General features: G+C 50.0%; 1 protein-coding gene across 1 annotated transcript; it reads right to left on the reverse strand.

The window, feature by feature from the left end:
- Positions 1-3063: 3063 nt before the first annotated feature.
- On the reverse strand, positions 3064-6840 carry Egr1 (early growth response 1). The gene is made up of 2 exons (XM_090331443.1): positions 6286-6840; positions 3064-5584 (listed from the first exon to the last, which is right to left on the reverse strand). The coding sequence occupies exons 1-2, from the start codon at positions 6584-6586 to the stop codon at positions 4260-4262; spliced, it is 1626 nt and encodes a 541-aa protein (XP_090187569.1). The 5' UTR covers positions 6587-6840; the 3' UTR covers positions 3064-4259.
- Between the last annotated feature and the right edge of the window lie 10553 nt (positions 6841-17393).

The following is a 17393-nucleotide window of genomic DNA, read 5'->3' on the forward strand; positions in this document are numbered from 1 at the left end:
TGTGTGATAATCTTATCAGAACTCCAAGATCTCATTTTCCTTAGGAACCTGGGTTCTCACTCTACCGAAGTCTTCCTTCTCAAACTCCAGCTAAAGATGGCATGAAATTGTGAAGACAATTAGGGGAATCTGGCAGGGAATTCCTCTGACTCTATAGTACTCAGATCTGGTTCCATTTCTTCCTGGGGTGGGCTCTGTAAGGGGAAGAAGTAGAAGAAAGCACACAGCTAGCCTTAATGTGACAACCAAGCCAATTCTGCCTTCCTCAGTGCTTGGAGCTTTTCAGAAGGGATGCGGTGGAACATTCCTGAAATCCAAACTAGAAGAAGAGTATCTCTCAGGTACTAGGAGGAAGGCTCAAGAATCCTTAAGACCTGGTAGTCTTACTTGAGAGCTAATTGGGTCCTCAGAAGGCCAGGTTTTCTCTCCTTTTTTTTTTTTTTTGCCAGTCCTAGGGCTTGAACTCAGAGCCTGAGTACTGTCTGGGCTTTCTCAAGGTTAGAGCTCTACCACTTGAGCCAGAGCACCATTTCCGGCTTTTTTTCTATGTATGTGATACTGAAGAATTGAGCCTGGGTCTTCGTGCATGCGAGGCAAGCACTCTACCACTAGGCATGCTCCTGGCCAATCTCAACCTTTTCAATGATGACCTGTTTTATTGACATTGCCCTGTACCTCTGATTTCACATTTCTCTCCCAGGAGTTAGGAGGTAAACTTTCAATACTTTTGTTTTTTTCTTTTGGTGCTGGAAGCCTAGGGCTTCAAGCAGGTTAGGCAAGTGCCCTACCAAAGGGCAACAACCTTAGCTTCACACTTCAGGGGTTTTTTGTTTGTTGCTTTTGATGGTTGTGGGGCTCCAGTCTGGGCACTGTCCCTCATCTCTTGCTCAAGGCTAGAGCCCTACCGCTTTGAACCACAGCTCCACCTCTGGTTTTCTGGTGGCTAATTGGAGAGAAGAGTTTCATAGACTTTTCTAACTGGGCCGGCTTTGAACTGAGACTCTTAGGTCTCAACCTCCTGAGTAGGTAAGAGCCACCAGCACCCGCATTCAGTTATTTTTATGTTAATCAACATATTCAATACTGGTCTGTATTTTAGTTTTTTAGTTGTGCCCAATTGCAACCACGTAAATGAACTTGAGTTTGGACTGTCAAAACCTAATGAAACCCTGGTGTTAGAACTAATAAAAATGAGTTAGCAAGCTTGGTACAGTTTCTTATTCAGCCCTCTACAAAGGCATGGTCTTGTTACTAAGGCCAATTCCAGGACCCCATCTCAGATGTAAAGCAATAGTGTTCTGAGATGGGGCCTGGGAATTTCATCCTGATGCACTGAAATGCCAACAAAGTTTTTACCTTAAAGGAGAAGACTCTCTTTTCTTATTTCAGTTTTTTTGTTTTTTGGCAGTCATGGGACTTGAACTCAGAGCCTGGGCATTGTCCCTGAACCTCTCTGTGCTCAAGGGTAGCACTCTACCACTTGAGCCACAGCACCACTTCTGCCTTTTTCTGCATGTGGCACTGGGCTTCATGCATGCTAGGCAAGCACCCTACCATTAAGCCACATTCCCAGCCCTTTATTTTACTTTTCTTGTGCCTTGTTTCTTGAGAATCCGAGGTGATAAACGCTAAAGAATGTATAGCAGGCACAGACCTGTGTTCTGAGCCTCGAGTGAGTTGGAGAAGAGTAGGCAGGGCTGGAAAGAGGTATGCCAACAAATCTGTCCTATTGGAACCTGAAATTTTACCAAAAGGCTCATCCAGGGATGTATTGTTGTCTAGAAAAGGTGCTCCTGCTTCAAGCTAAGACTCTAGGGGCATGGGAGTAGTATTGGTGGCCAAGGGTTAGAATACAAAAAGACTTGACTAATGCCAAGGGGCCATGGAAATCGTTCTGGTCCCATATATAGGTTGAGAAAGCTGGGGAAACCCTCAGTGGGAAAAGAAGGGATGGAGGTGGGTTGATTGACTTTGTTCGGGGCCTGATAACCATTTTGACTTTAGGGGTTGGATGTTGAGAAAGGAGATTGTACTCATTATCTTATTTATGAAATAGCAACCCCTCTATACAACTTACTGCTAACAATAAAATTATATTTTAACAAAAGAAACAAAAAAATCCAACAATCCCAAGGTGAAACCCAAGAAAATGAGCTGATTCTTTACCTAGGCTTCCCACTTTTTCTATATTATATAACATCATGTAATTTTGGCTTCCATCTCTGTTTCTCTAACAATCTGTATTCTTGGAATAGGAGCTGTTCTTGCTGTGTCCATCATGGTCAAGTCAAGGCGTCTTACAGAGAAGACAGATGCTCACGTACCCACAAGAATTGCTCCAGAAGTGAAAGTGGACACTTAGGGAAGGAAGCCGAGAGAACCTAGAACTACATGCCTTTGGCACAACAGAGACATCCTTGGCCTGGATGAAACTTTAAGTTCCCAGGCCATCCTCCTCTTGCTCACTCTGCCCTGTGTCCTAGGATACTGCCAATGATGGCAGTTCCAGCTGGCAAGTGGGAAGATTTTCTTCCTGGAAGGATTCTTGGCTTGAGCCCTGGCCTTTGTCTTCGATGCCCTCACTTGCTGGGGACAAGGAAGGAGCAATGTTTTTTGACTCAGCTTTGTTGTAGCTTCCCAATGTGCTGTGCCCCCCTGCCTTTTTCCTCCCCAGGTGCACAAGTTTTCTCAATCCTAGGCTGAGGGGTAGGGTGTAGCTGTCCGGTCATTTGATATTGAAGGATGAGCACTGTCTCGGGCCTGTGGTCATCTTTAGCTTTAATCAAGGTAAAGCTGTAGCCCACCTGATGGACTGCAGTGGAACAGGCTAGTAAGAAGAAGGGCCTGAGTAGCATGACAGTGTGGTTCTGGGTTCAATGCCCCAAATGGGCTGGGGGTGGGTGGGGTATGAGGGTGTAACACACTCTCCAAGCTCTTAACAACTCGCTTTAGGTACCCTACAGCCGTGGGTCTTGGAGGACCCTTGCACCTGTAGAGATTGGGGAGTCTTAGGACTGCTACTCCAGAACTTGGCCTGGGGCCCAGGAAACACCCAATCACAACTGCTTTATTTTCCTTTTAATTTTTCTGAAGGATATACACCACATATCCCATAGGCAATAAAGCGCATTCGATGTGTTTCTAAGCCAAACAGTCACTTTGTTTAAGCAAACACATATACAAAGTAAAGTAAAACCACAAAATAATGAACTCCATGTTCATAACATACAAAAATCGCCGCCTACTCAGTAGGTAACTACAACATTCCAACTCCTGAATATATGTATAAATTTACATTTTCAGTTAAAAAAATAGAGACTTCTGAGAGTTCAGATTTAGTTTTAGATTTTGTTTCCTTACATTCTGGAGACCTGAGGCTCAGCTCAGCCCCATCCCTTGTGTTGCTCCCAAAACCTCCCCTTAAATCACCACTCCTTGCCCCCCTTAAGGCTAGAGGTAAGCAGATCCTTCACAAGTGCACATGTCAAGCCATCAGCAAGGCGTGTCACACAAAAGGCACCAAGACGTGAAACTTTTTTAACCAAAACGACAAAACAAAAAACTTTGAACAAAAAAGAAAAACCAAACCATATTTTGTCACATGTGAGAGTACAGTCAAGCAATATTTACAAAAAGGTTAACGGAACAACACTCTGACACATGCTCTGATTAATACCTAGGACTGCTGTTTCAAAAAATGCTTCAAACTTATTGTCACAGCATCACAAAATAGAGGATCACCATTGGTTTGCTTGGCTTTTCTTCCCCCCCACCCCCAAAGTGAGGACCTAATTCCAAATAATACAATAGAGAATACAAATTATCTTCACATCAAGAGTACCCCCCCAAAAACAAAATCCATGGCACAGACACTGTACAAGGATACAGGGGTGAGGCTCTACGGGCCCAAACCCCATTTGCCAACTTGTTTTTCTAGCATTGAAGGGAGCAGAGCAAAGGGTCAGGCATATGAGGGAGACGATACTGAAATGATTTATCCAATATCCATGCAAATCAAGTTCTGTGGATAGAGGTGAAGAACTTGGACATGGTTGTTTCAGGCAGCTGAAGTCAAAGGACTTTGGGGGGAAGGGGAAGTGGACTGAAAGGGTGGTTGGCCAACAGACTTTCCACTTGCAACTAGAGAGGAAAGACTTGGCTCTGTGAACCTCCATCTGACCTAAGAGGAGGACTCTCTTTGGTCATCTCCTCTCCTCCTTCATGTCTTTTTCTTTTTCCCTTCTGTCTCCTTTCTCCCTTCAGCAGATTTCAATTGTCCTAGGAGAAAAGGTTGCCGTCATGTCCGAAAGCCCCGTTGAGGCGCTGAAAGAGTTGGTGACAGCCGAGGAAGGGAAGCTGCTGACCTGGACGGGGAAAGCAGGAGGAACCGAGGCATAGGTGGTGGCCACGGACGGTGACCCAAAGCCACTATGCACAGGGGATGGGTAAGTAGAGGAGCTGGGAGAGGAGTAGGAGGTGGGCACAGGGGATGGATATGAAGTGACAGGAGATGGGTAAGAGGTAGTGGCTGGGGATGGATAGGAGGTAGCAACTGGGGACGGGTAAGAAGAGAGGGAGGATGTGGCCGATGTGGCCACAACACTTTTGTCTGCTTTCTTGTCCTTCTGCCGCAAGTGGATCTTGGTATGCCTCTTGCGTTCATCGCTCCTGGCAAACTTTCTCCCACAGATGTCACAGGCAAAGGGCTTCTCGCCGGTGTGGGTGCGGATGTGGGTCGTGAGGTGATCACTGCGGCTGAAGTTGCGCATGCAGATGCGACACTGGAAGGGCTTCTGGCCCGTGTGGATGCGGATGTGGCGAGTAAGCTCATCGGACCGTGAGAATCGGCGGTCACACGACTCCACTGGGCATGCATAGGGGCGTTCATGGGGGGGTGTCTTGCTGGGCCGGTTGGGATACTTGCGCATGCGGCTGGGTTTGATGAGCTGGGACTGATAGGTTGTGTTGAGAGTCTTTAAGTCCTGGGAGCCCGACTGAGTGGCAAAGGCCTTAATAGTAGACAGTGGAGTAAGAGAAGGCTGCTGGGTACGGCTCTCCAGGCCCTGGAAGGGCTTCTGATCTGGGGTGCCCAGGCCCAGGTCTCCCTGCTGCTGTGGAAACAGGTAGTCCGGGATCATGGGAACCTGGAAGCTGCCCTTGGCTGCAGGGTATGCAGGAGGTGGATACTGGAGCGCTCCGCCTGTTGGGCCTGGAAAGGCCTGGCTTTGTGGCTCAGGGAAAATGTCAGTATTGGGAGTGGGGAAGGTGGGTGCCGCCGAGTAAATGGGGCTGCTGTCATTGGATGGCACTGCGCAGCTCAGGGGTGGGCTCTGGGAGGCAGAGGAAGAAGAGGATGCCACTGGAGACGGTGCTGAGGATGAGGAGGTCGGTGGGTTGGTCATGCTCACCAGGCCACTGACTAAGCTGAACAGCGGTTCAGGCCATAAGGTGTTGCCACTGTTGGGTGCAGGCTCCAGAGAGAAGCGGCCGGTGTAGGTGATAGGAGGTAACCGAGTGGTCTGGCTGGGGTAACTTGTCTCCACCATCGCCTTCTCATTATTCAGAGAAATGTCAGGAAAAGACTCTGTCAGGAGAGAGAGAAGAGGGGGAGGGAAGGCCTGGTTACATGGAGAATAATCATTGGAGGACAATAAGGACCCTGGCTACCAGGCTTAGGTCTGCTGGCTACCGTTGACTCCTGAGCTGGTTAATAATTGATAGGAGCAGACTGCAATGTTCCTGGACCTGCTCCAGTGGCAGAGCCCATTTCAACAACATCTGACGCAAACAGAGAATCCCCTTCTACTGCAGCTCCAAGGGCTCGGCAGCAGTAGCAGCCAGTGGCAAGGGATTCCCGCTAGCACCCGGGCTGCCGCCCGCGGCCAGTACGCACCCCCTACCATGCACTGCCAGGGCATCCCTTGCCCGTGGTGTCGTCCCTGCCCTGGGGGACAAGCAGCAGGCAAACACAAGCCTTCCTGGAAGCGGGGAGGGGGGGAGAGGAGGACAGACCTGCTCATCAAAACAAGCCCTCCCCTCTTCCACCCACCCACGCAGCTCCCGAGCTCTCCATCCAAAACAAATGCTCTGTCCTCCGCGCACCGCTAGGAGGTGGCGGTGGGGAGGGCGGGGGTCCCCAGGCATCCCTCCAACATGAGACCCTAAGGATGTGGAGAAGGCAGGAGAAACCCCAGTTGTATCCCTGAGGTCCGGGAGCACTCCTGCGGGTGAAGGACGTCAGGATGGTGGCGAAAGGGGTCGTCCTCGGCCCAGGCCGCTGCTTACCTGCGGTCAGGTGCTCGTAGGGTTGCTCGCCGGGCTCCCCCTGAGGGTTGAAGGCGTTGCTGCTGCTACCGCCGCCGTTGCTGCCTCCACCTCCACCGCCCCCGCTGCTGCTGTTGCTGTTACCACCGCTGCCCTCTGGGGCCCCAGCGGCGCCGAGGAATTGGGGAGCCCCGTTGCTCAACAGCATCATCTCCTCCAGCTTGGGGTAGTTGTCCATGGTGGGTGAGTGAGGAAAGGAGCCGAACGGGTCGGAGATCTGCAGCGGGGACATCAGCTGCATCTCGGCCTTGGCCGCGGCCATCCCGGACAAGTGGGCTGGAGAGCTGGTGTTGTGTGGGGCGAGTGGGCGCAGCCCCGGGGCCGGAGCTATTGGGGACACGCTCGCGGGGGGCTGGCCGGGTCACATGCGGGGCACAGTGGGGAGAGCTCAGGAGGAATCCCCAGGCTCGCGGCTGCAGCGGACCGAAGTGGCCACGGCGTGCCGCGGAGGCTGGGCAGGGGCCGGTCTCGCGGCGGCGGAAGCAGGCGGCGGCGGACGGCAGCGGCTCCCCAAGTTCTGCGCGCTGGGATCTCTCCCGACTCCCCGGATCCGCCTCTATTTCAAGGGTCTGGAACCGTTCGGGCCCGCCTCCGTCGTGACGTACATGGCCATATATGGGAAGCAGGAAGCCCTAATATGGCAGGACCGGCCGGGAGGACCCGGAGTGACGTGAAGCCCCCCGATCCACGAGCGGTGGGCGCCTACAGCCTACACCCTGGGACCCGCGCCCGCGCCCGCTCCGACCTCTTCAGTGCCCAGGCTTCGGAGAAGCTTACAGTCCGAGCCGCAGCCGGGGACTCCCGGACCCAGCGCTCCGGAGTTCTCAGCGTTGCCTCCGCCCCTTCGTCCCCCCTTCTCCCCACCTCCCGGGACCGGAAGCGGCAAGACCATATCGGGCCGCTCCATATAAGGCAATGCCCAAATAAGAGCTTTTCCGGCGGGGGATCCTTCCTGCTCCTTATATGGTGTTTCCGGGTCGCTGTGAGTTGCTCCCGCGCTCCCACCGTCCCTCCCTCCTAGCTGGTTCCCAGCCGGGAGTCCGAGAGCGCGCAGGAGCCGGGGACGCCCGCGTGGGGAGGGCGCCGGGAGCGCAGCGCCGAGTGCGCGGCTGCTCAGGCGGTCCCCCGGGAGCGAACTGGACTGGGGAAGCCCAGGCCGGGAGCGGGGGCGAGGGCGAGTCGGGCCGGGGCCGGGCCTGGGGCTCTGCCGCCGTCGTCCAGGACCCGCCCGCCCACCTTAGGGACCGTGGGAGCGAGCGGGGAGCGCGGGGGAGGAGCGCCTGGCCAGCAGGGGCTGTGGCCGTCCCTGAGAGGCGGGGCTTTGAACCGGGGGTTTCGACCAATGGCTTGGTGACTTTCAGGATGTCACTGGGGGAAACTGAGGCTAGGAAAGTGTGGTGATCACGTGGTTCTTGGGACACTACGTTGCGGTGGGGCTCTCGCTTCTGCGTCACCTGGACAATGAGCTAGGACTGGTGGGGCCTGGAGCCCCCTTTTTTTTCTCCATTCGGAAGCGAATTGCTATTTTCTGGTCCCTGAAGGGGAAGAACCCGTCCCAGGGTCCCGATGGTAGGACCTGATTGCCTAGGTCGCGAGTTCAGTTCCCACCAGAAGCTAACGGGTTTTGTGGTGGTGGGGGGCGTGTCTCCCCCTGTATCTGTCCAGGCAGTGGCGGAGCGACCCCGCAGGATTCCGCAGAGGGGACTGGGGGACCTCCGGGCGCGGCAGGCCCGAGGAAGGGCGCGCGGGGCCGCGCGGTGCTGCCCCCTAGAGGCTTCCTGCGGCCTGGGCTCCCGGGCCCCCCGCCGAGCGGGCTCTTCCGCCGCCCCCGCGCCGCGCGCTTCGCCGCTGCGCCGGGCGCGGAGCCAGGCCGGGGGAGCCTGCGACGCAGTGAGCGCGGACTGAGCAGGCGCCGCGGCGTGGGCCTTCCCGCAGTCCCCGGGGAGCCGTCCTCGCCGGGGCGCCCCGGCTCCGGGATACTCCTCTCCCCGAGCCAGGCCCCAGCCTCGGCGAGCTGGAGCGGCGGCTTCCGCAGCGCTCCCGAGAGCAGTGCGGGAACGGGGGGGCCTCCCCGCCCCCACCGCTCAGTCCAGTGCACACCCCGAAGGAAACAGGGATTCCGGGAAGCCAGGGCTTCGGCTCTAGCGCTCAATCTAGAGGAGGTGCCGTTTCTTCGTTAATTTAAAAGGCAAATGGTGGGGGTGGGGGTGAAAGAGGATGGGCAGCGTGAGCCTCGCCTTCGGGGGTGGGAGTCAGGAGCTTCAGATGGGGGGTGCTCATCTCCCCTTCCCCCAGTTTTCTTATTTAAAAAAACCTACTTGAGCAAGCTAGCAAGGATCTGGTCTCCTTTATACTTGAACTTGACCGATATCATATATATATATATATATATATATATATATATATATATATCTCCTTTGTATAATCCTACGTATCTGGACTTCCCTAGAGACAGGAATGAAGCTCCTCTCCTCTCTGAGGACAGGAAGACCAGACAGGCCATGTGTCAGGCAGTCCCTTTTGTCACCCTCAGTGGGAGTACTCTAACCCAATGTTTCCTACTTCACTTTTTGGGGCTGTAAAATGGGGTTAATGTTACCAATACCTGGGTGGAAATACTGTGGTGTAGACTGAAGTGACATGGGGCTGCCATCTGTAGAATTCCAAAGCACAGTGTCTTTCTTGTCTTGCTGTTAAGCATTCAGTAAACAGTAGCTGTGGTTATTTTTAGGGGCTGTGGACCCACAGCACCAACCACATTCACCCACCAATCCTCAGTCTTAAAAACAAAAACAAACCTTGGAATCTTTTCCTGAAAAGTTGTACAGAGTGAGGGAAAGGCATTGGGGCCCAAGGATACTATCCTTCAGAACTAATCAGGATCCTTTCAGCTGGTGTAGAACATCCTTTTCTAGAGCAGAAATTCTCAGCCATGACTGCAGCAAATTCAAGTGAAGAGCACTGGAAAAGAAAGCTTTTACCTTAGATCAACCAAATCACAATTGTTCGGAATGTGGGAATACCAGCATTGCGCTCAGCCTAGCATCCTTATAGTGTGCCTGGGCAGTCAGAACAAGCAGGTTGTCCTAGGATTCCAATGTGCAAGCTGACCTAAGATGTCTTCAGGTCCTTCCTGCATCTGGATACCAGAAGTCCTTATAGTCTACATGTTTTCTTTTTTTGTGTGTGTCCAACACTGGTTACTGTTGTAATAGACCCCAGCTAGCAACTTCCTTTGGGGAACCACTCTTATTTAAGTGGCTGGGAGAAGATAATCCTATCCTAAATTTAGGAGTATAACCAAGGCCTGCCCCATTCATCGAGGATGGTACCAATTGATGATGCATCTAACAGCATTCTGTTTGTCATAGTAATTCACAATATGCCAGTGAGAATCGCTTCTAGAACTTTTTCTGGAGCTGTTATAAAAGAACGATTCTCTTTTTTCCTGATAGTACTAAACCAGTAGAATGTAAGCCTGAAGCCCATCTTGTCATGAGGATTCTTGTCTAAGAATGAAGATAAGGCAGAGGAAGTCAAAAGAGTTGTACGGGGATGGGAATGTGGCTTAGTGATACAGTGCTTGCCTAGCATGCATGAAGCTCTGAGTTTGATTTCTCAGTATCACATAAATGGAAAAAGATAGAAATGGAGCTGTGTTCAGGTGGCAGAGTGCTAGCCTTGAGCAAAAAGAAGCTCAGGGACAGGGCCCAGGCACTTAGTTCAAGCCCCAGGATTGGGGGCAAGAGGGGAAGCTGTACATAGCACAAGTAAGTTCTCATTTAGCCTGGGCTTTTTAGTAATGTAGGTCAATGAATTCCTTTTTAATTTAGTGAAATAACTTTAGTTCAGTTCTGCAACCCAACAGATTTTAATTAACACACCATTTATCAACAACAGCCAAAAGCCTTCAGAAACCTCTGTGAGCAGACTGGGAATGGGGTCTGTGGCATAGACCTTTTTGCTAAGGAGCTTGCCCTTAGGTAGAAAGGAACCTGGATTTATGTCCTAATAAGAGTAAGAAGGAAGCAGTCTGTGACATCAAGGGACATAAGAGATAAAAGAGGAGATGGGGCTAGGAGAAGGGTGGAGACAAGAGATTTCGAGAAGAAATAACATGAAAAGAACCAAACTTTGTGGTCAGGTGTGAGAAGAGAGAAGCTAGAAGCTATTTTAGTCCAGGCTTGGGGGCTGGATGGCCAGGAGGGACTATGTGTGACCTGTATGGTAAAAAAATAAGGCTAGAAAGTGGGAAAAAAAATAGGCTGAAGCAGAGGAAATTCCTACTGGCAAGTGGCAGAAAGTAAGGCTAAATCACTCATTCATTCATCAGGTAAACAATATTTCACTGTGTTACTTTGGAGTCCTGATTGTTCACCTCAAATCCAAGCTCCTCCTACTTCACCTTCCCCAACACTGGGGGGCATAGGCTTCCAAATTCAGCTTAAGACTTATTTATCTAGTGCCAGTATTGAGGCTTGAACTCAGGGACTCTTGCTTACCCTTTTGCTCAAGGTAATGCTCTATTTACAGCATTTTGCTGGTTTATTAGAGATAAGAGTCTCATGGTTTTTCTGTCCAAGCTGGCTTTGAACCTAGACCCTCAAATCTCAGCTTCTTGAATAGCTAAGTACACAGTTGTGAGTCACTAAGATCCGGCTACATGTATTCTTTTGAAAAAAGTTTCATAGCTGGTGCTGATGGCTCATGCCTGTAATCCTAGTTGTCCCAGAGGCTGAGATCTAAGGTTTTCATTTCAATGTCAGCCTGGTTAGGAAAGTCCAGAGATTTTTATCTCTGGACTGGGGCTGGGACTCAAGTGGTAGAGTGTTAGCCTTCAGGAATAAAGCTCAGGGACAGAACCTTGAGTTCACGCCCCAAACTGGCACACACACACAGATTTGGTGGCCACTGTTTGCATCAGGCACAAATTACAAAGTGATGTTTATCCTTCAATGTGAAGGATAAAAAAAATAAAGTTAGGTGGTCAGGAGTTTGGTCTAGTGGTAGAGTGTTTGGTACCACACACATAGAAAAGCTGGAAGTCGTGCTGTGGTTCAAGTGGTAGTGCTCTGGCCTTGAGAAAGCCCAAGGACAGTGTTCAGGCCCTGAGTTCAAGCCCCAGAGCTGGCAAACAAAAATAAAGTTATGTAAATAACTTTACATAACATACAGGTGTGGTGGCTCACGCCTGTAATCCTAGCTACTCAGGAGACTGAGATCTGAGGAGCAAGGTTCAAAGCCAGCACAGGCACAAAAGGACCTGAGACTCATCTCCAGTTAACCTCTAGAAAACAGGAAGTGGGGCTGGGCTCAAGGGTAGAGTGGTAGCCTTGAGCTGAAGAGCTTAGGGATAGCGCCCAGGCCCAGTTCAAGCTCCAAGATCCACCAAAAAAAAAAAAAAAAAAGTAATTTCAGGTTATTGTGTGTATATTTTATATAGTAGGGAGGTTGGAAGAATCTCTGCCTAGAAACAGTAAAAGGAACTGAAGGCCCCTGTATATGTCTAAGACTATAAATCCTTGTGAAAGTTCAGCCAGTGAAAAGAAAGGTCTGTTAAGTCAGGTTTCCAAAAGAAGATTTCACTCTGGGGCCGGGGGTTTGGCTTAGAGGTTAAAGTGCTTGCCCAGCATGCATGAAGACCCAGGTTCGATTCCTCGGTACCACATACATAGAAAAAAGCCAGAAGTGGTGCTGAGGCTCAAGTGGTAGAGCTCTAGCCTTAAGAAAGTCCAAGGACAGTGCTCAGGCCCTGAACTCAAGCCCAGGACTGGCAAAAAAAAAAAAAAGAAGATTTCACTCCTTAGAAGTCCCCCTCTGATGTGTCTTGAGGCCAGTTGCACATTCTTGCTTGCTGTAATTGAGAGTAGGAAGGGGACACAGAGTGAAAAATCAATTTGGCTCCAAACAGAGCTCAATGTGACCTCCAAATTTGTGTCCAACAAGCCAGATGGCGTTACTTTACTTGGGCTTACAGGAACCCAAACTGGAGCTAAAGAAACTGCTGAGCTGCTTGTAATCCTAGCTATTCAGGAGATGGAGATATGAGGATCATGATTCTAAATAAGTCTGGAGAAGAAAAGTCTGTGACTTTTATCTCCAGTTAACTACCATAAGCTAGAAGTAGAGCTATGGCTAAAGTGGTAGAGCTCCAGGCTTGAGTGTAAAAGCCTAGACAAATCACCCAGGTCCTGAGTTCAAGTCTCAAGACCTGCACGAGCGCACGTGTGCGCCCTAGGAGAGAGGACATTCTCCAAGAAGGTCTTTAGGTCAGAGCTGCTATCTGTATTTGGCCTTTCTTTGCAAATTGGAGAGGAGGAGCCCGAGGTGACCAAGAACTAGGCTTACCCAAAGTGGCTGAAGTTCAGGAGGAGAACCAATAGAACAACCTTGTTTTAGACAGCCAACCCCAGGCTTGAGCAAACTGCAACTCTCAGAGGAAAACAAGCCCCCTTTTTCCACTGCCATTTCCTACTCTTGGCACGGGGCTGCGTCAGCACCCACATGTGTGGTTCAAGACGTGGTTTGCCGCTCTGTGGCTGGCCCCGGGCTCAGGAAGTGACTCTCTCTTGGGTTCTGTCTAAGTTGCTTGTCACTCTTTCCGATGGCTGATGGGCTCCTGCGGAAACCCAAATGACTTGCCTGGAAGGGTTTGGGAATAGCTGCACTCCCGCCCAGGGAGAGCCCTTGCGTGATGAGAAGAAACCCAAAGAAGCCACCCAGGGTGAGACAAGGTGCACGGACAGGGTAGGAATGAATAGGGAGCAGAGAGGAGAGACAGGACCATCCCTGGTGCCGGGATGGTAAATCAGCTCTGTTTTAAGTAGAAACCAGAGGACAACTCTGGGGCCTAGGATAGGTGGGAAGGGGTAGAGTGACATCTGAGCGGGTCAGGGTGAAGTTTAGTGGTAGAGCACTGCCCTAGCACGGACAAGGATTTGGGGTTCCATACCCAGTCCCTATCCCACAGAGAGACAGGTGAGGAGAGTGATTGGCATATCCCAGGTAGCACCAGGGAGGAGACCTTGGAGAACTGGACTACAGGCTATGGGATTGATTGAGATGGTTACGGTCTTGGTGACTTGATCCAGGGTCTCAGAATCAGAGTTAGGTTAGACTGAAAATGAAAGTCACCGGGCCATGATAACTTGGGGAGATGATACAGACACAGGGGTGTAAAGAGCAGGGGATGGATAGTAGTAGCTGAACATAACGGAATACTTAGGTAGGGCTCTGACTCAGGGTGCCATGCAAATACAGAAAGAGGCAGTTTGTTGTCTTCCAGCATCAGGCCCTCTGCCCTATTCTGGGAAGCCCCCTCTCCGGTGTCAGAGACTGGCAGGACCCTCTGCTCAGAGAACAATTCAGCCTGTGGTAGTCTTTTTGCTTCCCCTACTCCCAGCTGAGTGTGCGGCAAAGCCAGCCCGCTGCAGAAATCTCTGGAAGCTTTCTGGGTAGGAGAGGGAGGGGAGAATTACATAAGAGCTCACTGATGTGCAGGAAGTCAAGAACAGCCTTTAGATTAGAAAGGCAGTGTTTCCATCCAGCCCAGAAAGGCAAGAATAGCAACAGCAGTTATTTCTGGCCCCTCACCACCACCCTGCATTCAGGCTGCTCAGCTTCTTGGTGGGTGAGCTTAGACTTAGCAGGAGGGGGAGGGTGGGAGGAGGCAGGTAGCCCCTGGGGTTATCCCACTCTGGAACTGGCCTCACCCACTCCCCCCACCTCAACAAGCCCCCAAATGCAGGGAGAACAATAATAATATTGAGTATGCTCTTTCCCTCTGATTATCCTTAATTTCTAGGTGCTTTCTCCATTCCAACACACATTTACATTTACATGTGACAGGCTCTGTGCTAAACTGTTGACAGTATTTATCCTCACAATGCCTTATTCTCCATTTCACTGATGCTCTACCACTTGAGCCACAGCACCACTTCTGGCTTTTTCTGCTTACATGACACTGAGGAATCCAACCTAGGGCTTGAGGCGTGCTAGGCAGGCACTCTACTACTAAGCCACATTCTGAGCCCCAGATAAATTTTTTTTTACCAGTCCTGGGACTTGAACTCAGGGCTTACTCAATGCCAGAGCTCTACCATTTGAGCCACAGCACCACTTCTGGCTTTTTTCTATGTATGTGGTACCAAGGAATCAAACCCGGGTCTTCGTGCATGCTAGGCAAGCACTTTAACCACTAGGCCAAACTCCCGGCCCTCTTTTTTTTTTTTTTTTTTTTTTTTTTTTTCCCCCAGTCCTGGGACTTGAGCTCAGGGCCTGGGCACTGTCCTTGGGTTTTCCTCAAGGCTAGTGCTCAGCATCAGCTTTTCTATGAATGTGGTACAGAGGAACTGAACTCAGGTCTTCGTGTATGCTAAGCAAGCACTCTATCACTAGGCCAAACTACCAGACCCTCCATGAGGCTCTTATATCCAATAGAGCCAAATAGTGGACATGAAGCTATGGTTCAAGTGCTAGAATACTAACTTTGAGCACAAAAGCTCAGGGAGTGTCCAGGTCCTGAGTTTAAGCCCCAGAACCAGAAAAAAAAAAAAAAAAAAAAAAAAAAAGTGGGGCCTAGTGGCCCTGTAATCCTAGCTACTCAAGAGGCTGAGATCTGAGGATTATGGTTCAAAGCCAGATTTAGCACTAAAAACTATGAGACTCTTATCTCCAGTTAATCACTAGAAAACAGGAAGTGGGGGCTGTGGCTCAGGGGTAGGGTGGTAGACTTGAGCTAAAGAGCTCAGGGACAATGCCCAGGCCCAGAGTTCAAGCCCCAGTCCTGAAAAAAAAAAACAAAAAACAAAACAAAACCCAAAACTCTATTATAATGAGATACTGTGCCCCTAAAATTTAGCATTTTAGAGGCTGGGATGTGGCTTAGTGGTAGAGTACCTGCTTAGCATGCATGAAGACCTGGGTTGGATTCCTCAGAACAACATAAACAGAAAAAGCAGGAAGTAGCACTGTGCTTCAAGTGGTAGAGTGCTAGCTTTCAACAAAAGGATTTGGAAGCTGGGTGCTGGTGGCTCATGCCAGCTACTCAAGAGGCTGAGATCTGAGGATCACAGTTTCCTGGTAGGAAAGTCCATGAGACCCTTACCTCCAATTAACAACCAAAAATAACCGGAAATGATAGAACCCTAGCTCTGGGCACAAAAGCTTAGGGACAGTATCCATGTTCCAGGCAGGAGCATTTTCAACTTTTTTATTTTTTATTTTTTGCCAGGCTCTGGAGCATGAACTCAGGGCCTGGACACTGTCCCTGAGCATCTTTGCACTCAAAGCTAGCACTCTACCACTAGGGCCACAGTGCCACTTCTGGCTTTTTCTGTGTATGTAGTACTGAGAAGTTGAATCCAGGGCTTCATGCATGCTACGGGGCACTGTACCACTTAGCCAAAATCTCATTCATAGCACTTTTCAAAATGTCATTCCTAGTCTGGTACCAGTGGCTCACACTTGTATTTCTAGCTACTCAGGGGGCTGAGATCTAAGGATATCAGTTCAAAGCCAGCCCAGGAAGGAAAATCAGTGAGACCCTTATCTCCAAGTAAATACCAAAAATAACCAGAAGTGGAGCTATGGCTCAACGTAGAATACTAACCTTGAGCACAAAATCTCTGGGACAGTACTCATGCCCCAAGACTGGCATATACACAAAAAATAATCTAAATCCTGTTTGGCTCAGGTGCCTCATGAATGTAACCTGAGTTCTGACTCAAGTGATATTGTATTAGCCTTGAGCCTAAAAAGCCCAGTGCGTAGGCCCTGGGTTCAGACCACACAGGAACAGAGAGAAAAAACAAAACAAAACACCTCGCTCCTTTTTTAAGATTGAGTAATATTCCACTGTACATACAATTCTTTCACATTTGCATATCTATTCCTCTGATGAGGGACAAAGTGTTTTGCATTTTTTAGCTATGGTGCATAATGATGCTAAAAATATGGGTGTCTGTGCCTGTTGTAGACTCATAGTCTTAATTTATTATCCAGAGGTAATGAAGATAGGATCTAAAGTCCCCTCACCCTTTAAGGTTTATTTATTTATTATTGTGCTTGGGCTTGAACTCAGAGTCTGGGCACTGTCCCTTAGCTTTTTTGCTCACCTACCACTTGAGGCACAGCTTCACTTCTGGCTTTTTTTGGTGATTATTTGGAGATAAGAGTCTAATGGACTTCGTTGCCTAGCCTGGTTTTGAACTATAATCTTCAGATTTCAGACTCCTGAGCAGCTAGGATTATAGGCATGAGCCTCCAGCACCCTGCTGTTTGATGTTTGAGATAGAATCTTACTATGTAGCCCAAGCTGGACTCAGCCTCCTCAGTGCTTGGATTATAGGCATGCACACCCATTTGCCCTGGACAAATTGAATAACCAGTGACTCTGTTCCCCTACCCTCACTGAGGTAACTGTGGAAGGCCTACTAGGCATCAGAAAAGGTCTTCTTGTGCCCAGAGCTCTAGGTAGATTTGCTGTTACCTCCAATCCTGGAGGAGCTTTCTCCTTTCCCTGGCAACATCCAGGCTGTCTTACTTTTTCTCTCCCCTGCTAAATCTGGAGTGTGAAGCTGCTCTTCTTCCCAATTTAGCATTTGAATTAAAGTGAGAACTGAATGTGGCTGGAAAACTGACTCCCATCTGTGTATGGGAGGGGAAAAGAGAGGAGTGTGGGCGCCTGCTGAGAGAACCAGAGCCAGGGCAGCCGGCAGGGCAGCAGGTTTGGACGACTTCTGTGTAGCTCAGATGCCCATCTTCAAATGCAGACAAGCAGCTAGGAAGAGGGAGCTGAAGTTTGAAGGGTGTTTTTCCCAGGAGTAGGATAAAGCTTCAGGGGCATCACTGAAACATTCCATGAAAGGGTACTGTCTGTGTGCAGGCCCTGTGCCATATGCTGGGCCAACAATGGCGAACCACTGGGACCCATTGTGGGAAAACTGGCTCAGAAACAGGCAATAACTAAAAGGGTGATGTGTGCCATCAACAGGTTAGGACAAGGGTGGGAGGGGCCTCGAGGGAGCATTTAATGGGGGGAGGGGGGCAGTAGACAAGTAGTGTCTAAA

The sequence above is a fragment of the Megascapheus bottae genome, chromosome 4 (assembly GCF_031878675.1).
Source record: "Megascapheus bottae isolate mThoBot1 chromosome 4, mThoBot2.hap1, whole genome shotgun sequence".
Taxonomy (NCBI): Eukaryota; Metazoa; Chordata; class Mammalia; order Rodentia; family Geomyidae; genus Megascapheus; species Megascapheus bottae.

Excerpts from the sequence above, each read along its gene's own strand:
- Egr1 (XM_090331443.1), bottom strand. The coding sequence starts at position 6,586 with ATGGCCGCGGCCAAGGCCGAGATGCAGCTGATGTCCCCGCTGCAGATC. Across the intron at positions 5,585-6,285 it reads CTACGAGCACCTGACCGCAG|AGTCTTTTCCTGACATTTCT; the intron begins GTAAGCAGCGGC and ends CTCTCCTGACAG.